We start from the raw sequence: 26101 nt of genomic DNA on the forward strand, positions 1-26101 counted from the left end.
TCATATGGAAATATATACAATTGGAAAAAAAATATGGAAATATATACAAATGTATTAAAATTGCTACTTCATATGAAAAAATATATAAATGTATTGCTTAAAACTTGGCAAAACTATTACATTAATTCCATCAATAAAGATATCTAATTTTTTCAATTGTAGTACACATTCACAAACTAAAAGCTTTTTTTTTTTTGGGGGTTTCATCTTCCAGCATATGTCTTCAATGATTACCTTTTTCCATGGCAATAGATGGAGCAGTGAGTTATCTCCGAATCGGAAAAATCATGAACAGGGATTTAAAGAACTTTTTCTTTACTTTTTGTGCTCTACAAATCATATCTATGAATCTGAAGTCGAATTTCTTTGGTTGCCATAAGAAAAATCCCCATATGGGTTTTGGATAAGGGTGACAATTTTTGATATAACATGGCAACACGAATCGAACATGATTTGAAGTTAACAGGCATTAGCACACCTGAATTTTAGTGGGTCATTATATAGTCAACCTGCTAGTGGCACGAATATAAGCAGGTTGAGTTGGGTCAACCTATGCATTGACATGCTAACTCGAAAAGGTGCTTACTTTATGATAATAATTAGACACTATATTATTTAGTAAAAACTAATAATGATCAAATTTGGCTTGATGATTTCAACTCGAAGTTTTAAAAACTCACAAGTTTTATATCTTAGCATATATGAAACTATTGGATTGCGTTTCTATAAGGTTGATTGGATCGCATTTTCTAAAAAGTTTTTGGGGAAAAATTACTTTAGTTTTTTTTTAAGACATGATGTATCTGAGATAAAACGTAATTGAAAAATGTACAGAAGAAATATTTAAGAAAACGGAGAAAATTTTCCAAAAAAAAAAAAATTAAAACAAGGCTGATTTTGTAACTTTAAATTTTTTGTTGACCATGTATTTCAAAAAATTTATGGTGGGTTTTAACAACAACATTGAATGGATTACATGATTAAATGGGTTAAAATAGGTTAATAGGTTAATTTAGCAAATTAATGCATAGTATCAAAATTATTTTGATAGTGTAAAGTGTTTAATGAGTTACAATTAGGGGTGGCAATTTTCGACACGACCTGAAAACACGACACGAACCTAACACGAAATTAATGGGTTTGGGTTGAGGTTTCGAGAATTCGGGTCAGAATCGGGTTGGAACCGATGAACCCGAAAAGAAAACAGGTCGATTTCGGGTCAACCCATGTTGACCTGATATGACCCGATATGACCCGTTTACGAATTAAAAATAATTTAATAAACATAAAAATAATTTTATCTAACTAAACTAAGTTATTCTTTTTTTCAAAGGCATTAATTACTTAATCCTAAATGAATTTATTTAATTTGTGTGAAGTTGAAATTATTATATTTGGACAAATAATATATTATATTATTTTTTACTTTTATACTGTTTTAATTTATTTTATATTTTGTTTGGGATAAAACACTTTTACGGTGTTTAATTTATTTTAGATTTGGTTTGGAATTATTTATTTAAATTTTTATTACTTGATTATGTAATTAGTTTTGTGAGAAATTGATTTTATTAGAAATTACAGTGATAAATTAATAAATTAAAATTAAGTTTCGGGTCATTTCGGGTCGACCCGTCAACCTGAAATTTTCGGGTTCGGGTCAGCATACCTGACTTGTCACGGGTTGGCGGGTCAGGTTCGGGTCAACAGATTTTCTGGCGGGTCGGGTCTGATTTGAACCCGAATTGCCACCCCTAGTTACAATGGGTTGGGTCGGGATCAAACTGTTAATAAAACAGGTAATAACATGACACGACATGACATGACAGCTTGTAATGGATTGAGTTGGGGTCGAGATCAGTGGCGGATTTAAGGTTGCCCTCAGTGTCTCCCTTAAATTTCTATACTACTCATAAAATTTTGGTATAATTTTAAGTGTGCTTCCGAAGTTTTCTTATGAAAGAAGTGAAAAAATTAATGTAATTCTATAAGTTGGTTCATAAACTAATATTATAAAAGAATATGTAAGTCACAAAATTTCATTTGAAATAAGCTAAAAAAAGTCTTTTTATTTCAACTTATTGGTGAATATTTTTTTGCTTAAAAAACTAGAAAAAAAAGTAGGTAAAAAATTTTAGTGTTGCTTTTGCCTCGCAATGGATCTTCTGTCCCATTTCTTGTACCACTCTCTGTCCCTTTTTTATTATATTGATATTTTTCCTTCATAAACATCATATTTTAGTTCTTTTTTGTTTTCTTAAGATCCAATAACTATTAAGTGAGTAAAAAAATAAATATAAAAAATAGAAAATTCATAAAAAAAATCTCATTTTTTTAATACATTTGAGTTTTTAAGTTCGTTAAATTTTGTATATTATTCAGTTAATAGTTATTGAATCTTAAAAAAACAAAAAAGAACTAAAATATAATGTTTATAAAGAAGAAATAGCAATATAATAAAAAGTGAGACAGAAAGTGACACAAGAAATGAAACACAAGATCTGTTGTGCTTTTACCTTCACTGAAAATTTTTCCTGACTCCGCCACTGGTTAACATTTTTTGATGCGAACACGATAACAACACAATATCAACATGATAAGTACATGATACAACCCACTACTACCCTCAATTTTAGAGGGTAATTGTGGTAGCAAGGTAGGAAATGAGCGAATTTAGGAGACAATAGTGAATGAATAGAGGAGAAGAAAGGACGTATAATTATTCTTGTTATTGTTTGTTAAGATAGTAAAAATTAATCTTTTCCCAACTGGACCCATTAGTTGTGGAGTTGGCAAGTCTTAATTGGTTATGAAAGGAGAGAATTTAGGAGATAATAATGAATGAATAGAGGAGAAGAAGGGACGTATGATTGTTCTTGTTATTGTTTGATAAGATAATAAAAATTAATCTTTTCCAACTAGACCCATGGTGGTCTAGTTGGCAAGTTTTAATTGGTTATGAGTGACTGATAGGACGATTCATAGGTTGCTCAATGACCATAGTAAAACTTACTTCCACGCTATCCCAACTCGCCATCATTCCCACCAAAACATAGCATAGCTCATTACCTTCCCTTACATACCATTTGTGGATCTTTTCTCCATTATCCACAATGCACTTCTACATGCATAAATGATATTGTCAAACTTAAAAATGATCTTGTATTTTTTTAATAAATAAAACACGAGTCATTGATCGAGATGTGGATTGTCGAAAATGGATAGGGAATCCATTAGAGAGAATCCAAATCCATGGTGTTGTCTAATCAAACTTTTGTCCTTTTTTTTTTTGTTTTTGAAATGTTTGGTACTATGAACCAAAACACTTAAGTCCTAAAATATAAAAAGCATTTTATTATTTTATCTTTAAAAGATTAAGAGCTTTTTTTTCTCCTAACCCAAAAATAGGAGTAAAGAAATGTGAATTACAAAAAGAAATGAGATTTTACATTTTCAGTAAAGTTAAAAATGAGGATAAAAGACAAAAAAAAATGAAAACGAATCTGTTGGGTGTGAAAATGAGCGAATGATTTGTGCAGGACGTATGGAGCGGTCCCAGTAATGAGGAGCCCCTTGTCCCAGTAATGAAGTGCATTGTAACAAATTCGACGCTGGCCGTTCGATTGGCTACGTGGAGTCGTACACAATCACAGTGCAATGACGACTTCACTCTTCAAGTTAATGAATACTACAAAGAAGATGAAGGAAGAATTGCAAAACTCAGCTCAGGTAAATAATGGGTTCATTTCATGTTATGGGTCTTGATTACCACCATGTTTGCTTGTTTGTGATCTTTACAGTTTTGTTTGAACATTCTTGTAAGATCTGTCATTCTACCTATGTCCAGAATTGATTGAGCAATAATATGCGCATTCTGAGCATGCATAGAAGACTTCTCTTCAGGTTTTTTTAGATCTGAGTTCTGACACACTCAGTCACACACATAAACACAAGCACTTAGTGTATATGCATGCTCTAGCTTCCAAGAAGTTAGATTATGGAAGAAAGGTTCTTAGGAGGTAGTAGTATTATTCTTGCAAAGCTTGTGGGTTTTTCTTTCTTTTCTTCTCTTTTTTTGGTAGGAGATAGTCTTGAACTCTGGTGTTTAAACTTGCAAAAAGGGCTTAGCTTTAGTATTGAAAAGTTTACCAGTTGGTAGTACCTCTTGAAAAGCTAGCTAGGGAATTGGCAGATTAATCGCGGTGACAAATAGTTTTTTAAGTTTTATTACCTGCTCCTTTGATGATAGTAATTGCACTCTGATACTCAAACAATGATGTTCTAACAATGAAAAACATAATAAAACATTTAAATAGAAGTGTTCAATTTGCAGCATCCTCAAAAGTCATAGGGCTTGTGATGTTGCCCGGCCTTATAAACAGAAACTATTGGCGTGAGATTTAACCAATGAAATTAACCTGTTGTAGTGCCATTTTAGTTGAACAAGAAATCTAAATGATTTTCACTAGCACCTGATCCTTACAAATGGATGACGGAGTGCCCGAGAGGTTGTGGTTATGATGGTGTGTAACAAGATGGAAATTCAGCAAGGTACAGATTGCTAAATTGTTTGACTAATATAAATTAATATTTTCTGCAAATATCCTCTAGAAATAAGCGATAGTTATTTGGAAGTCGTCAAGGTGTCTTAAACACTTTCATTTGCCAGACATACTGAGGACAGACTTCATGCTAGACTAAGTGCTTGCAGAAACTGGTAATAGAGTTCTTACTGGTATTCAAAAACTTTTACTTGTAATAGTAACATCTAACAACCGAATTTCCTGTTTGTTTGCTCTTCGAGCTCTACAAGATACAATTAATTTAGAGAAATGCATGCATTTTTTTTTTTCAGAAATCTCAAATTGGCATTTAATTTCATGTTGAAATTTGTCTTGACTTCCCTCCAGTTTCTCTGGGCTAGCTGGATTGATTTTATTAGAGAAGAAAGAAGGGAAAGAAGCAAAAAGAATACATGGCCTCCCTCATCCCTGACAGGGTAAAGAGGCTATGGGATGATTGGAATCTTCGTGCTGCAGTCCTTATTAGTCTTTTCTTCCAAATGGTGTTAATATCCTTAGCAACATCGCGGAAACGAACAGGAAACAGAATAGTGAATGCCATAATATGGTCTTTTTATCTGCTTGCCGATTGGCTTGCTGCTTTTGCTGTTGGACTTATCTCTAATGGCCAAAGTAATGGCAATCCTGATAAATTCAGAGTCAATGAAGATCTTGCGGCATTTTGGGCTCCATTTTTATTGTTACATCTTGGTGGCCCTGATAACATCACTGCTTTCTCCCTTGAAGATAATGAGTTGTGGATCCGGCATCTGCTTGGGCTTGTCATTCAGCTTGTTGCTGTTGCTTACGTCTTTGCCCAGTCCATCGATAATGTACTCTCAGTTCCAATAATACTCTTGTTTTTGGCTGGAGCTATTAAATATGCTGAGCGAACTCGTGCTCTATATTTAGGTTGCTTGGGTAATTTCAAGGCTTCTATGCTTCCAATGCCAGATGCTGGACCAAATTATGTTCAGCTTATGGAGGAGTACTCATCTAGGAAAGCTGCTGATGTTCCGGTTAGGATAAAAATAGAGAACGAACCTGAGAGAGGCTCTCAGACTTCTGGAATTCCAGATTGGACTACTGAAGAAGAAATAACTCACCTAGAAGTTGTGCAGAAGGGGTATGAATTTTTCACCACTTTTAGGGGGCTGATTGTTGACCATATGTTTAGCTTCCATGAACGTAATCAAAGCAGAAGCTTCTTCTCCCGAAGATCTACCCATGATGCTTTCAGAGTGATGGAGGTGGAGCTCAATTTCATGTATGATTCTCTCTACACTAAGATGGCTGTGGTACACGGTTACATAGGTTTTGTTTTCCGTTTCATCTGCTCTGTACTTATAGTGCTTTCTTTTGTGGAATTTGAATCACATCGTAGTCCTGAGATCAACCATTTTGATGTTACTGTTACCTACATTTTGCTTTATGGTGCTGTTGGCTTGGATCTTGTGGCTTTGATTAAGGTCATTTTCTCTGACTGGACTGTAGTTGTGCTTAAGAATGGCAGAGTTAAACGAATTGTATCTGCGGTCCGTGACAAGCTGTCATCTGATCGAAGGTGGTCTAATACAATCTCGCAGCATAACTTGATCAATTTTTGCCTGAATCAGCGGTGGAGATGGTTAGATATTGCAGCTGAAACCGTTGGACTCAAGGCATTTCTTGATGAAATGAAATACAAAAAGGACTTTGTCATTCAGGATAATTTGAAAGTATTTATCTTTGAAGAGCTCAAGGATAAAGCTCGTAAGGCAGAAACCAATAAAGATGCTAAAGAAATATACTCGGCAAGAGGTCAACGGGCTCTGTCAGGTTACATTCGCAGCAGATCTGACACCATCTCATCAAGTGTAGGTGAGGAAGTTGATTATGACGAAAGCCTGTTGCTGTGGCATATTGCCACTGAGCTTTGCTATTCCAAAAGTGATGATGCTGAAAATCCCAATCGTGAATTTTGCAAGCTTATATCTGATTATATGTTGTATCTCTTGGTTATGCGGCCTACAATGATGTCTGCAGTTGCTGGCATTGGACAGATTCGATTTCAGGACACGTGTGAAGAAGCTAAGAAGTTTTTCAGCAGGTGGAAGACAGAATCAAGGCCATCAATTTCAACAGCCTTGGATATCTGCTCGAAATTGAACATCTACGTCGCAGCCAAGAATACACCCCCTGCAACAGAGTCAAGTTCAGCAACTACCCGACAAAGAGATGCATGTCAAAAGCTACTTAATGTAGATACAGAGGTTAAACCCATTTATGTGAAGGGTGACAGAAGCAAATCAGTGTTGTTTGATGCCTGTATGCTCGCAAAGGAATTGAGAAACTTGGAGTATGATCAAAGGTGGGAGATAATGAGCAAAGTGTGGGTGGAACTGTTGTCCTATGCTGCCAGTCACTGCCGACCAAATGCTCATGCCCAGGAGCTCAGTAAAGGAGGTGAGCTGATTACTTTCGTTTGGATACTGATGGCTCATTTCGGATTAGGAGAACAATTTCGGATTGAGGCTGGGCATGCAAGAGCAAAATTGATCGTGGAAAAGTAGGGATTATAATCAAGTAAAGGCCAAATAAGAATTTTCTTCTTGACTGTGGAATCAGATAGAGTTCTTCAGCCAGGATTGCTTCCCTGGCTTGGTGAGTGATTGTTCTTGTGGCAGAAAATTTTCATTTCAGCATGATAAGTCAAGCTAATATTTCCTTATTCATCGAAAGCTGTTTTGTAGATTCATCTTGTTTGACATTATGGCACTAGTGAAACTCAGCAAGTATGAACATTTATGAAGCATGTATGCAGATGCGTTCCATTGCCTGTCACGGTCTACCATTCCCTTCCCTTTTGAAGGTATCAAAGAGTTTCATTGGGAGAAGACAAAAGTTGCAAGACCACTAAAAGTTAGAGGTCCATCTACACGGTAGGGACATTTTCAAAACACGACATGTGCAAAATATTTAAGAGTACGTAGTTTCTAAAAATGCATATACTTGGATTAGAGTTTTTAATGAACTGAGTTGTTGGTGAAAATCTTCATGTTCTACTCGTTTGAATTCAGAAAAAAGTTTGATACGTAATAAACAAATTGAATTTCAACACAGAATTAGGCTCATTTAATAATCCAGCTAAATATATTTCTGAACCTTTCGAATAGATTCCTAAACACATATAATTAAGTAACTACAAATATTTGCATCGTTTATATATATATATATATATATATATATATTACCAAATATGGGTGTATACACTTGTATTTCCCCTTAACAAAGTAATTATCCATAAATTAGTATTATTTATTTTCTAAACAAAACCAATATAATTATAATTATTCTAGATTATGCATCCATTTTAAAAAATTAGAATTAAATCATTTTCAACCTTGAATTTGAGCTCAATTCGACTCGTTAAAAGCTTTATAAGACAACTATAGCAGTTGTGCATGATTAATTACCAACTCAGCCCTCCTTGTCTGAGTCAACTATGAGAAACTAGCTCAGCGTGTTACAAGTCATATACCACTACCTACTTGGTGGGATGTGAGGTTAGGGGATCACACCCTGCCTCCCATCATGGGCCACAAAAAATGTGGCAAGCCACTTCAAGTGGCTTCTACACACTCGTCTGAGCTGGTAGGTGATTTAGTTCCCTCCGATTTTTGTTTGACCTCTTTAGGTCTTCCTCCTCCCCATAGCATAGAATAGATGTAGATTTATTGTAGCGGAAAAAAAAGAGTGTTACAAGTAATATATCTGTAAACATGTGGATGTGTTCTTGTCAAGTTTGTTGGGAAAAGAAAAATATAACAACAATGATTGTGTCACCTCATCAAATAAACATTTTGAATTTACGGTCTATTAATTGGATGGCATATCTTTATCCTCTTTTATAAAAATAAAATTTATTTAAAACACTATCTACAGTCACAGTCTAAAATACCCATAAGCTAAAGAATAGGATTTATCGTAGCATGATGTTTTAGATAAGGTGACGGGTATTGAATTTACCGAAAATAAAAGGGAAAATGGCCAGTGTCATGCTTCACATTCCACAAAAATATTCTTTTCATCCTTCACTTTTAAAATGAAGCAAATTTATTCTTGACATTTAAAATTTGAAACTATTACATCTCTGAATTTAACTTTTAATCTGAATCCAAACCGGATTACAAATTTTGAGGGTATAATTGCTAGATCACTTGGTGAACTCAACTTGATATTCACATGAATTTAATGAACCCAAAAAAGAAAAATAAAAAATTATAACATAAAAAATAAGGCTTAATTTTTCTTTCATTGCCATTGTGTACATTGATAGGTCTAGTTGTTAGCTATATCATTTCAATTTAAATTTAAACACTAAACTTTGTACGTATGATATACATCTAGATTTGAAAGGGCATATACTAATAGTGCATGAAAAGATTTACCCAAAAAAAAAACCTACTATTCCAAGACAAACAACGGCCTTTTTATGTTGTAATTTTTATTTTTTTTCTTTTTGGTTCAATAAATGTCATGTGATGTGATAGAGTTTACCAAGTGATCTATCAATTTTTATGTTGTAATTTTTATTTTTTTCTTTTTGGTTCAATAAATGTCATGTGAATGTGAAAGAGTTAACTGAATGATCTATCAATTCTACCTCCCGAAATTTATTACTGGGTTATTGGATGATTTGATTCAGATTAAAAATTGAGTTCAGGGTATAATAGTTTCAATTTTTAAATGTCAAGGATGAATTTGCTTCGTTTTAAAAGTAAGGAATGAAAAAAATATTTTTGCAAGATGTGAGGGATGAAACTGATCATCTTGCCAAAATAAAAAACTTGCATGAAGAAAATTTTGCTTTTGTGTGCAGTGATGAGTAGACTCATTTTCATAGGAATCAATTGATTTATTTCTTTGCAGTAACTATCAATAAGAGGAAAAGAGGGGGGAGGGGGGTTTGAGAACTTAAACTAAAGTACCTTAAATAAAATAAAGTAATAACAAAAATACAAAATCAAATAAAATTGGATTAATAATATACAAACCTCTAGTCAAAGGGAAAATGGCTAGTTTCATACTTCACATTTCATAAAAATATTCCTTTCGTCTCTCACTTTTAAAATTAAGTAAATTCATTCTTGACATTTAAAATTTGAAACTATTACATCCCCGAAATTAACTTTTAATTCAAATCCAAACCTGATTATAAATTTCGAGGCTATAATTGCTAAATCACTTGGTTAATTCAACTTGATATTCATATGAATTTAATGAACCCAAAAAAGAAAAATAAAAAATTATAACATAAAAAAGAATGCTTAATTTTTCTTACATTGCCATTGTATACATTGATAGGTCTAGTTGTTAGCTATATCATTTCAATTTAAATTTAAATACTAAACTTTGTACATATGATATACGTCTAGATTCACAAAGGGTATATACTAACGGTGCATAAAAAGATTTACCCAAAAAAAAAGCCCTACTATTCCAAGAGAAACAATGGCCTTTTTATGTTATAATTTTTTTTTCTTTTTGATTCAATAAATGTCATGTGAATGTGATAGAGTTAACCGAGTGATCTATTAATTCTATCTCCTGAAATTTATTATTGGGTTACGGGATGATTTGATTCAGATTGAAAGTTGAGTTCAGGAATTTAATAGTTTCATTTTTTAAATGTCAAAGATGAATTTGCTTTGTTTTAAAAGTAAGGAATGAAAAAAATATTTTTGCAAAATATGAGGGATGAAACCGATCATTTTGCCAAAACAAAAATACCTGTATGAATGCTTTTGTGTGCAGTGATGAGTAGACTCATTCTCATAGGAATTAATTGATTTATTTCTTTGTAGTAACTATCAATAAGAGGAAGGGTTGGGGGAGGTGTTTGAGAACTTAAACTAAAGTACCTTAAATAAAATAAAGTAATAACAAAATAAAAAAATCAAATAAAATTGGATTAATAATATACAAACCTCTAGTCAAAGGAAAAATCTTGGTTTTGGTTCATTCCACTGATTATCGATGTAAGGATACATTCATATATTTATCAATAAATTGGTTATGATAATCAATAAATTCTAACAATCTGCCTCTCCTTAGTTTTTCAATAACCAAAACAAATTTTTTGAATATTTTTCTTGTTAATAGACAAGCCTAAACAAGCTCTCAAGATTGAATGTATCGACAGCATTAATAACTTGAAAGTCCACCAATTCTAATCAATAAAGTCACAAGTTCAGCTCATTTAAATTAGATCATATATTTCCCTGACATATAAACAAATATCCCACTTGTCACAAATATCAAAACAATCAAGCAATTATAGATTCTACATTTTTATTGACAATAGACTATTTGAATAATTTAATATTGACCACCTATCTAATCACACAAAATGCTCCTCACGCAGGGTGTAGGAAGTTAATAAGTTATCTTCCAATCACTAAAAGCCTAACAAGACCCTACATCTAATCTGTTGGAAGGTTGTAAGAGATTAACAAGTTATTGAAAACCTTAGTCTTTTTAATCATGTAATTTTGATAATTAGAAAAAATAATAAAAATGAACTGATATGTTAATTGACTAGAAACGCGTGAGAAATGAAGGATGTTATTTATGCCTTGCACCAAAGAAATCAAACAAAGTAGGTGGCGGATGAAGAACGAAGTAGGTAGTATTTAATAGTCAAATGTCGTATGCACTACCTCAATTGTGTTTGGTATAAACTTGCAAATCGAGACAAGTTGAACATCGTTACAAAAATTTTTTTTTCAAAATTGTGATTGCAATCTTTGAAAAGGAAAGGCTTTTTGAAAGAAAAACTCAAGTGGAATTGAGATGAACTCAAGGTGGGCTCAAAGAGAACACTTGAAACTATAACACCGCAAGCGAGGAGGGGTGGAGGAGAATCGAAACTAACACTTCTATTCTCTAGCATTTCAACCACTAGACTAATTCTTCTAGGCAAATTTGGTTCGTTCAGTTCTATAACACTTCCCTTATTAGTCAAGACATTATAGTTGGTTGCATTTTTTTCTTTTTTTTTGGTTTGTGGCGATTAGTCAACCAATTCCATTACATTCAAATCAAGCTTAATTAATACTCCTCTGTCCCATTGAAAGTATCCTATTTTCCATTTTGAGATTTCTCAATATATTTATCCTATTGAAAAATTTTAAATACATTTTAGTCTCTTTTTCTAATATAATCCACCCCTCTAATTATATGCATGTTATCATTCAAATTCAAAATTTGAATTTATAGGGATAAAATTAAAATGAGAAGTACAAATATTACAATCAAATCACTATTTTTAAAAAATTAAATTTTTGAAACAAGACCAAATAATTTGGACGGAGGGAGTAATAATTACCAGATTGCTTCGGTTCACTTTGGCTTTTGGGTTACATCTTTCTCGCAGTTACCACCTTGGTTGTCAAAAATATATTGACTAAAGATGTCTTTTTTTTTTTTGTCAAATGGTAATATTTTATAAATATTAACACTTAATAATATAAGAGCTAATTACAAGAAGAAGCAACCGCCTCACTTCTTTCCGTGTCGTGTCAGTTAACCACACTGGAAAATTTTTAGCTTCCCGTTCAATGTTCTTGAGAGTGGCACACCGTGTCCTTGTCCTACTTCTGATACTACTGCACTATTTGACACTGATTCCTAAAAGTCATGGAGAGGTAATTGTTTGCAAACTTTTCAATATCAAGTGAGTTTTTCTTTAACAAGCAAGCTTACCCAGAAATGCAAGAGTTTTTGATGCAATTAGTATCTGTAAATGCAACCTGGGTATTCTTTTGACGCGTAATGGAGGTTGGGCAGAGTGGGATGACAGGTGCCGAACCTGTGCAATAATAATAAATAAAACCTAACTACCACCTAAAGCAGTCAATAATCAATTCGAGTACTGGAGCAGGGACTCTAGGTGTGCAATGGGTTACTTGATTCACCATGTTCCCGAAGAGTTTGCTTAATCCGATATACCTGAATTAAGTATTTAACTGAATTCACTAACTAGCAGATAGTGGTAAGCAGGGTCGTCTCCTCAGGGACTGGAGAGAAATTCGTTCCTTTTTGAATCGAGACAAATGGGGGTTTTCACGATTAAATGCTAAAAATAAAGTAACTGCAGAAAATAATTAATTTAAAGAAATGATTAAGAGAAACTCTAGCCAAGGGTACACTTCAGAAATGGTTCATGCACTGATCATCGAATCACAGATAATTCCAACATTTATTAATAGATTGGTTCTAGTTGTCTCGTACGCGCTAAACAACCAACCCTTCCTTAATTTATCGATAGCTAAGGTACGACCGTTAACTATTTCTCTAACCCAAAAACAACTCTAGGTACGACCGTAGGATTTAATTTCCAGATTGCGTTAATAATTAGAAAGGCCCAATCCGAACCAATAAACACGCTACGAGGGTTTATTTAAGCTAGATCATACATTCCCCTGACATAAACCCAATTATACCAGTTGCTACTGGGATAGAGGTAACGAACAATTACGGATTCAATTACCCCTATTTAGCAAAATAGTCTCTATGAATAATTAATTATTGCGCACTAATCAATCATACATAAGAACTATAACAATTAAGAGCAGGGAGTATATAAATACCAATAAACGGAGAAAATAATTAACAACGGCTTAGATCTCACAATAATCGATGAACCAATTCGTCAGTTGCCCCCTTGACTAGAATTGGAGAATTAGCCCTCCATTAATGAAGGGCAAGCGGCGCGTGGAGTTTGGGGAGGTTTGCAGAGCACTTTTCCTTCGCTTCGGTCAGCCCCAGAGGAAAACGCAAGGAAGCTTTTTTATTGCTGCCAATTTTCCTCTAAAGCATACGTCGGATGGTCCCCTAATTTTTGGTCAAAATCGAGTAAAGAGAGAGCCCACCAAGTCCACAATGGCGGCTGCACTTTGCTTTCTTTCTTTTTATCACCAAAGAGACATACGAGAGGTTTTGTTTTCAATTGCTTCTCTTGTCTTCCAATTTCGGTCAACCCAATTCAATTGATAGATTAGAAAATAACAACTGCTCAAGTCAACATAATATGAAAAGCAATCCTAGCAAATGTCAACAATGGGGGTTTTCTTTCTCTCTACAGAGCTGCGCTCTCCCCTCCTTCCAGAGTCAAGAAAAACAAAACAAAGGAAAGAACAACCCCCTAACCTAAGCCGCGCGAGAGATAAATAATATCCCCAATAGCCGAAATTTATTCCTTGTCCAAAATTGCAGCCAGACTCCCTAGAAATATATTAAAATAAAATCTATTACAATTAGGTTTCTTCAGCGTCTCAAGCGGGCCCCACGTCCGATGAATCTTCTAAGAGTTGAATTTAAGCACTTTTCAGCAACCATTCCTGCAATTAGCGCCAAAACAAAATATCAGTAGAATCCACCCAATTAACGAAAATATTTAGTCAATTAATTATGCAATAATGCCCAAAATACCCACTAAAATGCAACCTATCAATCTCCCCCACACCTGAACTATGCTTGCCCTCAAGCATAATTAACTCAGAAGTACAATCAAGATGCTAAGCAAATCACAGCAGTTCACACCAAGAATGGCATTCCGAGTTCCCCAATAACCTTATCGAAATCAGAATATACCAAATCAACAATTCTCGCAGTTTAAAGTGCACTCATTCACTCCAAAGTGTATATGAAATGTATATAAGATGGCTCTCAAGACAACACAATAGAATGACACTACCATAAGCTTGCTCATATATCATATCTCCACCACTTACTCATGAATTTAAATGCAGCAATCAAGGGACTTGCAAGGTTGTAATGGGGTTAGGGTGAGAAGGTAGGATAAAAAGGAGTCAAGAGGGTGTAAAAGTATAAAGGAAATGCTCAGAAATTCATTACACGGATTCTTGTACATTTGAAGGCATTCTTGACCACCACACGAATGCAGTGAATTAGCACTTGCCACAACCTTTGCCTTTTCTCCTCTTTCATTCATCTACTCCCCCTCTCGTTTTTTTTCTTTTTTTCTTTTTTTTCTCTTTTTTTTTTATATACTCCCAACCAGCACCCTAAAAGTAAACTTTACTTGCTGGTTTCCTGCACTTTGTCTCCTTTTCACATCCCTTTTTTTTTTCTTTTCTCTTTCTCTCTCTTTTTTTTTATAAATGGGTGTAATGCCCTTCGAATAATACTCCAAAAGTCTGTATAATGAAATCAAAGCACTTCTTCACACGAGATTCAAAAAGAAAGTCTAAAAAGATTTCACGACTAAGAGCTGGGATCTCAAGCAAAGAATACGGGTTAAGGCTCAACTTGGCTCCCTAATGGTAGTAAATAATCCAAGGGCTGGTTTTGAGAAAGTCCAAAAAATGGCTCATTCCTAAGTGCCCTATCATTTCAATGCATTAAACTCATTTAAATGTGGTCTTGACATGCATAACCGAGCAAGTTCTAGAATGACAAACCATGTGCACTAACCACTCACAAACGAAAAATTAGGCTCAAAAATCGCACGAGTGGTCAAATTTATGTCAAGTTCAGCATATTTATCAAGCAATTCAGTATCACGGAAAATAGAACACCCCATGGCATGAACTTACTATGTACGCTCATATCCCAATTTGCATTCATCATCGTTTAAAGAAAGGAACTACTAAGGTTAGGAAGAGCATAATCAGACAACTAAAAACACAACCAAAGCATAGTTAACCCTCCCCCACACCTAAACATTACATTGCTCTCAATGTAAGCAAAGTAAGACCAAATCAGAGTTATTGGGGCAACGACACTTCCCTTAAAACGGAGGAGGGTAGAAATGAATCACGGTTGTGGAGGAAAAGGCGGGCGGAAGCCCACGTGATGGAGATACTGCGCTATATTCTGGGCCACCCCGCCCATTTGACGCTCCATCCGATCCATACGAGTGTCCATGTGCTGCATCTGGAACCGGAGGGCTGCAAGCTGGCTATCGACGGAGGAAGATGGTGGAGGTGCCGAAGAGGATGGTCCGGGGGCATCCGTGGACGGACCACCAGCCTCCGGAGCAGTGGATTTGGAAGCTTTGCGCTTCGGAGGAACGGAGATTGGTCCCGGAGGGGCAAACTGGAAAGCGCCATTCACCTGTCGCACAAGACCCATCTTCTCCAAACAAACCAAATCAAGGGGCTCCATAATACAAGCACGATGTAAGTTATGATTATTCAAGTCCAAAACCCCAAGATTTACAGCCAACTGAGTGATAAATGAGCCTAAGATTAATGGCTTATTCTTCTTACTTAGCACAGTTCGGAGGTGGAGGGCAAACCAACTACCCAAATTGACCCTAGTCCGAGTGACCATGCACCATACGAAAAAGAACTCGGGTTTGGTTAGAGTACCCGAGCTATCCTTCCTACCTGAAAAACTATAAGCAATGAATCTATGTAAATACCGGTAGGCGGCGCTCTTAAGATAAGAAGCCTTAGACTGGCTGGGGTCATAGACTTGGCGATCAACCGACAAACCGTTCCAATAATCAAGGTAATGAGAGAAAAATGGCTCTATATATTCGCACGCACTGTGCATATACTCCTCACTCTGGGAGTAAGGAATATCAATAAACCCAAGAGCCAAATTAAATTCAGTGATAGATTGGTTGAACTCTCTACCCATTAATCGAAACCTCACTACCCCAGGAGTGGTAACGGAGAATTCATCAGGAATATTAAATTCAAAAGTAGTATAGAATTCCCATGTGAGTTCAGTAAAAGCCGGTAGATTGATAGAAGCATAGCGGGCCCAACCTACATTAGTCAAGTGCTGCGTGACCTCATCCCTCAGGTTTAGCAAATCAAGTGTAGGGCCATGGATGTATTTACAAGGAATTATCTTCCTTGTGCAAGCCGAAACATACCGCTCCTTGTCGGCAGCCCGGGTGAAGGTCAAATTACCGCCAAAATGGGCCGGAAAGGAGATATGAACCTCCCTATTCCGTCCAAGGCGGGTACGGGGCCCTCCAGGCCCAGTCGATGGGGCAGGTCCCTCTAAGGGGACCGTAGGCTGAGGGGTGGAGGTGGATGGCTTGTTCTTGCCTTTAGTTTTTGGTTTGGTCATTTGGGCTAACGGGTAGGACAGAAGCAAGGCAAATGTGCACAAAAGAGGTCAATAGGCAGCCGAATCAGCAAAGAGTCCCAATCACAGCTTCCAATCGCAGACAAATGCACAATCAATAATAAAACTACCCCAAAAGCCAATGAATCCTGTGAACAGCCAAAATTTTCCCAAACACTACCAAATAACCCCAAAATCACTTAACTAGACAAACGTAGCAAATTTCCCCCAAATATTTCTGGTTGAGCACAAAATTTCACAAATAAACCATAATCAACCCAGATATATCACAGCACCTAAAATCAAACAAGAAATTAAAAATCAGGCCTCAGCTAAGAAAGTAAAAATCTGTCCTCTGCTAAACAAAAATTAAGAATCTGGCCTCAGCTAATTAGGGACAGTAAATCAAAGAGAGATATCACCGGAGAAAAAAATTTTCAGCTCATTTGACAGGTTGAGGAGGGACGCGCGTGGCCTGCGATGGTGGTCTTCGAGATCGCGCGCAATGACTGCTGGAGCCCGCGCGCTTGGCTGCTGGAGCTGCTGGGTCTGCCTAGCTGGGTTAGTGCGCGATGGCCGTGGCGGCGGACTGCTGGGCTGAGTCGCGCGCTGGAGGGGCTGAAGGCCGTTGGTCTGCGCGCGCGGGCTGTGGTCTGCGACTGCGGCTGCTGCTGGATGGATCTGGACCAGCGCAGGAGGGAAAGGCAGCGGCGGACTGGGCGGCGAGCTGGCGGAGTGCGGCTGGTCAGTGGAGGCAGGCAGCGAGGAGGGGCGGCGTGCGGTGCGACGGCGGACCAAGCAAAAGAAGGAAAAGAAGAAAAGAAAGAAAAGGAAGAAGAAAGAAGAAAGAAAGAAAAGGGAAGAAAAGAAGAAGTAGGGCTACGGAAGTTTTTTTTTTTTTTAAACGTGACCACCTGGCGTGGGCACGCTTAATTGCTATGAAGCCCGCAGATCCTGAACGAAAATTCCCTCCGTCAGGCGTGACCACCTGGCGTGGGCACGTCTAACTACTATGGAGGTCGCAGAACCTGAGCAAAAATTCATTTTCTTCAGGCGTGACCATCTGGCGTGGGCACGCCTAACCGCTAATTCCCTGCCACCAAACATCAAACCATTAATTGACACTAACACTTAACTAAAACTTCAAAAATGCATGAAAACTAAAACAAATAGTCTTGGGTTGCCTCCCAAGTAGCGCCTTTCTTTAATGTCTTTGGCTAGACATGGCCAGAACCCTCAAGCATGATAAAGTGGATCTTGGAGGTGTTCAACTTCTACTTCTTCAACATAGAAACCCTCGTAATAAGGTTTGAGACGATGGCCATTCACCACGAACTTTTTCTCCGTTTTTAAATTTTGGATCTCCACTGCACCATAATGGAACACATTAGAAACGACAAATGGACCAATCCAACGAGAACGCAACTTACCGGAAAAAAGTTTAAGCCTTGAGTGATACAAGAGGACTTTTTGCCCCACTACAAAAGTTTTCCTAGAAACCTGCTGATCATGAAAGATTTTACTCTTTTCCTTATAGATCGTGGCATTCTCATACGCTTCATTCCTTATTTCCTCTAACTCTTGTAGCTGCAATTTCCTTTGGACCCCTGCTTCATCTAATCCCATGTTACACTGCTTCACTGCCCAAAACGCCTTGTGTTCGAACTCCACGGGGAGATGGCAAGCCTTACCGAAAACAAGTCTATAAGGAGACATCCCAATTGGCGTCTTATACGCTGTTCTATACGCCCATAGTGCGTCTTCTAGCTTTAAACTCCAATCCTTCCTATCCGGACGCACCATCTTCTCCAAGATCGACTTGATTTCCCTGTTTGACACCTCGGCCTGACCGTTTGCCTGTGGGTGATACGGTGTGGATACCTTATGGAGTACACCGTATCTTCGAAACAAGGTAGTGATAGTCTTGTTGCAGAAATGTGTCCCTCTATCACTAACTACAGCTCTTGGCATTCCGAAACGGACGAAGATATTAGATTTTAAAAACTCTGCAACCACTCTAAAATCATTAGTACGGGTGGCTTTGGCTTCCACCCATTTAGAGACATAATCCACAGCAAGTAAAATGTATAGGAAACCAAAAGATGAGGGGAAAGGACCCATAAAATCTATCCCCCAAACATCAAAAATTTCAACAAGGAATATGGGGGTTTGAAGCATTTGGTCCCTACGAAAAATATTCCCCACCCTTTGACACCTATCACAGGATTTACAGAATAAATAAGCGTCTTTAAACAGGGTAGGCCAGTAAAAGCCACTCTCTAACACTTTCCGAGCTGTTCGCTTGGGCCCAAAATGCCCTCCACATGCAAACGAATGACAGAAATTTAAAATGGAGTGAAATTCACCTGCGCTTACACACCTCCTGAGCACTTGATCCGAACATTGTCTCCAAAGGTACGGGTCATCCCAAATGTAATATTTAGCATCACTTTTCAACTTGTCCCTCTTAGCCTTTGGCCACCCTGCAGGCAATTGATTAGTCACTAAGAAATTTACTAAATCGGCATACCAGGGTACAGACGCGTTCACAGCAAGTAGTTGTTCCTCTGGAAATGCCTCCTTCAATGGTGGCTCCTCCTTATGAGCAAGCAAGCGGCTCAAGTGATCAGCAACTAAATTTTCTGCCCCACTTTTATCTTTAATCTCCAAGTTGAACTCCTGAAGGAGCAGGATCCATCTGATGAGCCTTGGTTTAGCATCCTTCTACGTCATCAAGTATCTCAAGGCTGCATGATCAGAGAAAACTGTTATTTTTGCACCTAACAAATAAGGTCTAAATTTTTCTAATGCAAAAACCACAGCTAGCAATTCTTTTTCTGTTGTAGAGTAGTTGAGTTGAGCTCCATTTAACGCCTTCGATGCATAATAGATTGCATGTGCAGCTCTGCCAATCCGTTGCCCCAGCACCGCTCCTACTGCATAATCACTCGCGTCACACATTATCTCAAATGGGAGGCTCCAGTCTGGAGGTTGGATAACAGGTGGTGATGTCAATGACTCCCTCAACCTGTTAAATGCCACCTTGCACTCCTCAGTGAAGTCATATGCTACATCTTTTTGCAACAGTTTGAACAGGGGCGCTCCAATTTTGGAGAAATCTTTGATGAATCTCCTGTAGAACCCTGCATGACCCAAAAAGGAGCGCACCTCCCGCACACTTGCGGGGTACGGTAAAGCAGAAATAATATCGACTTTTGCCTTGTCTACCTCTATACCCCTGGACGACACTACATGCCCTAAAACAATACCATGATCCACCATGAAATGACATTTTTTCCAATTCAGAACCAAATTTGTCTCAATGCATCTTTTCAAAATTAAAGCCAAATTATCAAGGCATTCATCAAAGCTATCTCCATACACACTAAAATCATCCATAAACACCTCAATAATTTTTTCTACATACTAAGAGAATATACTTACCATACACCTCTGAAAAGTTGTTGGGGCGTTGCAGAGGCCGAAAGGCATCCTCCGATAGGCAAATGTACCAAAGGGGCAGGTGAAGGTAGTTTTCTCCTGATCCTCTGGTGCTATTGCGATCTGAAAATAACCAGAGAAACCATCAAGAAAACAATAATAGACACGGCCAGCTAACCTTTCTATCATCTGATCAATAAAAGGTAGAGGGAAGTGGTCCTTCTTTGTCACAGCATTCAGACGCCGGTAATCTATGCACTGGCGCCATCCCGTGGGTTTTCTCACCGGGACCATCTCCCCCTCTTGGTTCTCCTCAACAGTTACTCCCGCTTTTTCGGGACTACTTGCACTGGGCTCACCCAAGGACTATCTGAGATGGCGAAAATGATCCCCACTTCTAGGAGTTTAAGTATCTCCTTCTTGACCACTTCCATCATTAGTGGGTTCAATCTCCGTTGCGCCTGCCTCACTGGTTTTGCATCCTCCTCAAACCGGATCCGATGCATGCATAAAGAGGGGCTAATTCCCTTGATATCTGCTACGCTCCACCCAATTGCCTCCTTATGATCCCGAAGAAGACGAATTAGTCTGTCTTCTTGCCCTGGTGACAGGTGTGCAGATATGATGACTGGCAGTGTCTCATTGTCCCCGAGAAAAGCATACTTCAAATGCTTTGGGAGAGGCTTGAGCTCCAACTCAGGCGCCTGCACAATAGAAGGCAACAATTTTGCCTGAGTTTCTGGTACAAAAACAGAAGTAAGCTCATAAACCCCTAAATCCAACATTGCCTTCCTAATTGAGGCACCTCTTATCTTGCAGGGAATGGTGAACATACCTGGGTCTCCACATTTTGGTGGGAGTTTCCTTTGGAGCATGGCTGACACGTTTTCTCCTACCGCCACTCGTTCATCTCCCCTTAGCTTCCTCTTGTGGGTGCACAAGTCCTTCAAAAATTTGACATATTTTGGTATCTGCTTGATTGCATCCAGTAGGGGGATGTTAATCTCTACTTTCCTGAATACATCCAAAAGTTCCTTTTCCTTTTCTACTTTTCTTGTCTTCGCCAACCTGGAAGGGAAAGGAGGTAAGTTAGATGTAGTAGTGGGTGGAGAAGTGAATGTTACCTTAGGATCTTCTCGGATACGTCCTTCCTCTTCAATTTCCTTTTCTATCTCCTCCTCACTTTTGCTTTTTGAATTTTTCACTGTAGGCCCTTCCAGTTCCTTGCCACTCCTCAGCGTCATGGCACTTACATTCCTGAGATTTACCTCGGGTTGCGATGGCAGTTTCCCATAAACGTGAGACTCCAAGCGGTTGATGGCAGTTACCAGTTGACTTATTCGAACATCTTGGTCCTTCTTGTCAGCTTTGGTGTCCTGCTGGAGCTGCGCGGTATTCGCGGCCAAGGATCTGATCTCTTGTTGAACCTGTGTAGTAGTCGTGGCCAGGTTGGTAGTAGTCGTGGCCAGATTCTTGACAAGGTCCTCCAAGGAGATTCCTGTATTGGAGGATGAGGGTTGAGATTTTGGTTGCCAAGGCTGGTGGAATCCTGGTGGACGATTCGGGAATGAACCTTGTTGCCTGTTCCCATAACTGAGATTGGGATGGTCTCTCCAACCAGGGTTGTATGTGTTGGAATACGGGTCATACTGCCTGCGGGGCGCGGGCACGCCTCCGGCCATATTTACCTGTTCCGCCCCGTCCTCTTGCAGAATGGGGCACGATTCCGTGCAGTGGTCCATGCTAGTACAGATTCCACACACCTTTGCTCGCGGTGTGTCTCTCATGGCCAATTGCCTGACAGCAGATGTCAACTCTGACAGTTGCTGCTGGATGGATGACGTCTCTGACTCATTGACCCTACGGGTAGGATTGCTCTCACGGAAGCCGAACTGCTGAGAGTTTTCTGCCATGGCTTCAATAAGGTCCCACGCTTCCCTCGGTGTCTTGTTCGCCAGGGCTCCTCCACTCGCAGCGTCAATAATACTCCTGTCAGTTGACTGGAGTCCCTCATAGAAGTACTGGATCAACAGTTGTTCACTAATCTGATGCTGTGGGCATCTAGCGCACAACTTGTTGAACCTTTTCCAAAAATCGTACAATGACTCCCCGGAGTACTGCTTGATGCTGCAAATCTCCTTCCTCAAACTTGCAGCCCGGGATGCGGGGAAAAATTTCTCCAGGAATTTCTTCTTCAATTGTGCCCACGTGGTGATACTACCTGCAGGTAGGTAGTATAGCCAATCCTTCGCTGCATCCTTGAGAGAGAAAGGGAAGGCTCTCAGTCTTATTTGCTCCTCAGTGACCCCAGGAGGTTTCATGCTAGAGCAAACTATTTCGAATTTCTTGACATGTTTGTGGGGTTCCTCGCCAGAGAGACCATGGAACGAAGGCAGGAGCTGAATCAACCCCGATTTCAGCTCGAAAGAGGTATTTTCAGCCAGAGTTGGGAACGTGATGCACAAGGGCTGATGAGTCAGGTCTGGGGTAGCCAGCTCCCTTAATGTCTGGGTGTTGGCCATGCTAAATTCGTTTTCTACTGACTCGTTTGCAGAAAATAAGTGCCATTCTTTTCGTCTCTTGGTCTCTTGCCTTCGCCTACGCGCTGCCTTCTCAACTTCAGGATCGTATACCAAGTCACCTGTGCGAGAAGAACGGGGCATAAATTAGCAAAAATACCAAGAAAAAGAAAAATAAAATAAAACAAAATAAAAATTGAATTCAAAAAGAAACAAATAATTCAAACGCCAGTCCCCGGCAACGGCGCCAAAAATTGACAGGTGTCGAACCTGTGCAATAATAATAAATAAAACCTAACTACCACCTAAAGCAGTCAATAATCAATTCGAGTACTGGAGCAGGGACTCTAGGTGTGCAGGGTCGTCTCCTCAGGGACTGGAGAGAAATTCGTTCCTTTTTGAATCGAGACAAATGGGGGTTTTCACGATTAAATGCTAAAAATAAAGTAACTGCAGAAAATAATTAATTTAAAGAAATGATTAAAAGAAACTCTAGCCAAGGGTACACTTCAGAAATGGTTCATGCACTGATCATCGAATCACAGATAATTCCAACATTTATTAATAGATTGGTTCTAGTTGTCTCGCACGCGCTAAACAACCAACCCTTCCTTAATTTATCGATAGCTAAGGTACGACCGTTAACTATTTCTCTAACCCAAAAACAACCCTAGGTACGACCGTAGGATTTAATTTCCAGATTGCGTTAATAATTAGAAAGGCCCAATCCTAACCAATAAACACGCTACGAGGGTTTATTTAAGCTAGATCATACATTCCCCTGACATAAATCCAATTATACCAGTTGCTACTGGGATAGAGGTAACGAACAATTACGGATTCAATTACCCCTATTTAGTAAAATAGTCTCTATGAATAATTAATTATTGCGCACTAATCAATCATACATAAGAACTATAAGAACTATAACAATTAAGAGCAGGGAGTATATAAATACCAATAAACGGAGAAAATAATTAACAACGGCTTAGATCTCACAATAATCGATGAACCAATTCGTCAGTTGCCCCCTTGACTAGAATTGGAGAATTAGCCCTCCATTAATGAAGGGCAAGCAGCGCGTGGAGTTTGGGGAGGTTTGCAGAGCACTTTTCCTTCGCTTCGGTCAGCCCCAGAGGAAAACGCAAGGAAGCTTTTTTATTGCTGCCAATTTTCCTCTAAAGCATACGTCGGATGGTCCCCCAATTTTTGGTCAAAATCGAGTAAAGAGAGAGCCCACCAAGTCCACAATGGCGGCTGCACTTTGCTTTCTTTCTTTTTATCACCAAAGAGACATACGAGAGGTTTTGTTTTCAATTGCTTCTCTTGTCTTCCAATTTTGGTCAACCCAATTCAATTGATAGATTAGAAAATAACAACTGCTCAAGTCAACATAATATGAAAAGCAATCCTAGCAAATGTCAACAATGGGGGTTTTCTTTCTCTCTACAGAGCTGCGCTCTCCCCTCCTTCCAGAGTCAAGAAAAACAAAACAAAGGAAAGAACAACCCCCTAACCTAAGCCGCGCGAGAGATAAATAATATCCCCAATAGCCGAAATTTATTCCTTGTCCAAAATTGCAGCCAGACTCCCTAGAAATATATTAAAATAAAATCTATTACAATTAGGTTTCTTCAGCGTCTCAAGCGGGCCCCACGTCCGATGAATCTTCTAAGAGTTGAATTTAAGCACTTTTCAGCAACCATTCCTGCAATTAGCGCCAAAACAAAATATCAGTAGAATCCACCCAATTAACGAAAATATTTAGTCAATTAATTATGCAATAATGCCCAAAATACCCACTAAAATGCAACCTATCAATCTCCCCCACACCTGAACTATGCTTGCCCTCAAGCATAATTAACTCAGAAGTACAATCAAGATGCTAAGCAAATCACAGCAGTTCACACCAAGAATGGCATTCCGAGTTCCCCAATAACCTTATCGAAATCAGAATATACCAAATCAACAATTCTCGCAGTTTAAAGTGCACTCATTCACTCCAAAGTGTATATGAAATGTATATAAGATGGCTCTCAAGACAACACAATAGAATGACACTACCATAAGCTTGCTCATATATCATATCTCCACCACTTACTCATGAATTTAAATGCAGCAATCAAGGGACTTGCAAGGTTGTAATGGGGCTAGGGTGAGAAGGTAGGATAAAAAGGAGTCAAGAGGGTGTAAAAGTATAAAGGAAATGCTCAGAAATTCATTACACGGATTCTTGTACATTTGAAGGCATTCTTGACCACCACACGAATGCAGTGAATTAGCACTTGCCACAACCTTTGCCTTTTCTCCTCTTTCATTCATCTACTCCCCCTCTCGTTTTTTTTCTTTTTTTCTTTTTTTTCTCTTTTTTTTTTATATACTCCCAACCAGCACCCTAAAAGTAAACTTTACTTGCTGGTTTCCTGCACTTTGTCTCCTTTTCACATCCCTTTTTTTTTTCTTTTCTCTTTCTCTCTCTTTTTTTTTATAAATGGGTGTAATGCCCTTCGAATAATACTCCAAAAGTCTGTATAATGAAATCAAAGCACTTCTTCACACGAGATTCAAAAAGAAAGTCTAAAAAGATTTCACGACTAAGAGCTGGGATCTCAAGCAAAGAATACGGGTTAAGGCTCAACTTGGCTCCCTAATGGTAGTAAATAATCCAAGGGCTGGTTTTGAGAAAGTCCAAAAAATGGCTCATTCCTAAGTGCCCTATCATTTCAATGCATTAAACTCATTTAAATGTGGTCTTGACATGCATAACCGAGCAAGTTCTAGAATGACAAACCATGTGCACTAACCACTCACAAACGAAAAATTAGGCTCAAAAATCGCACGAGTGGTCAAATTTATGTCAAGTTCAGCATATTTATCAAGCAATTCAGTATCACGGAAAATAGAACACCCCATGGCATGAACTTACTATGTACGCTCATATCCCAATTTGCATTCATCATCGTTTAAAGAAAGGAACTACTAAGGTTAGGAAGAGCATAATCAGACAACTAAAAACACAACCAAAGCATAGTTAACCCTCCCCCACACCTAAACATTACATTGCTCTCAATGTAAGCAAAGTAAGACCAAATCAGAGTTATTGGGGCAACGACACTTCCCTTAAAACGGAGGAGGGTAGAAATGAATCACGGTTGTGGAGGAAAAGGCGGGCGGAAGCCCACGTGATGGAGATACTGCGCTATATTCTGGGCCACCCCGCCCATTTGACGCTCCATCCGATCCATACGAGTGTCCATGTGCTGCATCTGGAACCGGAGGGCTGCAAGCTGGCTATCGACGGAGGAAGATGGTGGAGGTGCCGAAGAGGATGGTCCGGGGGCATCCGTGGACGGACCACCAGCCTCCGGAGCAGTGGATTTGGAAGCTTTGCGCTTCGGAGGAACGGAGATTGGTCCCGGAGGGGCAAACTGGAAAGCGCCATTCACCTGTCGCACAAGACCCATCTTCTCCAAACAAACCAAATCAAGG

General features: G+C 38.5%; 1 protein-coding gene and 1 pseudogene across 3 annotated transcripts; one reads left to right on the top strand and one right to left on the bottom strand.

Moving 5' to 3' along the window:
• Nucleotides 1–3712: 3712 nt before the first annotated feature.
• LOC113755070 lies at nt 3713–7380 on the top strand. Of its 3 annotated transcripts, none has more exons than XM_027299142.1 (2): nt 3713–3729; nt 4911–7380. In XM_027299142.1, exon 2 carries the CDS (start codon nt 4976–4978, stop codon nt 7112–7114), a length of 2139 nt encoding a protein of 712 aa, XP_027154943.1. In that variant the 5' UTR covers nt 3713–3729; nt 4911–4975; the 3' UTR covers nt 7115–7380. The 3 variants fall into 3 exon arrangements, with proteins under 3 accessions (XP_027154943.1, XP_027154942.1, XP_027154944.1); XM_027299141.1 differs by lacking the exon at nt 3713–3729 and adding an exon at nt 3871–4551; XM_027299143.1 differs by lacking the exon at nt 3713–3729 and adding an exon at nt 3877–3903.
• A 10508-nt stretch (nt 7381–17888) lies between these two features.
• LOC113755065 overlaps nt 17889–26101 on the bottom strand; it is a 29820-nt pseudogene continuing 21607 nt past the window's right edge.

The sequence above is a fragment of the Coffea eugenioides genome, unplaced genomic scaffold (assembly GCF_003713205.1).
Source record: "Coffea eugenioides isolate CCC68of unplaced genomic scaffold, Ceug_1.0 ScVebR1_1170;HRSCAF=1979, whole genome shotgun sequence".
Taxonomy (NCBI): domain Eukaryota; kingdom Viridiplantae; phylum Streptophyta; class Magnoliopsida; order Gentianales; family Rubiaceae; genus Coffea; species Coffea eugenioides.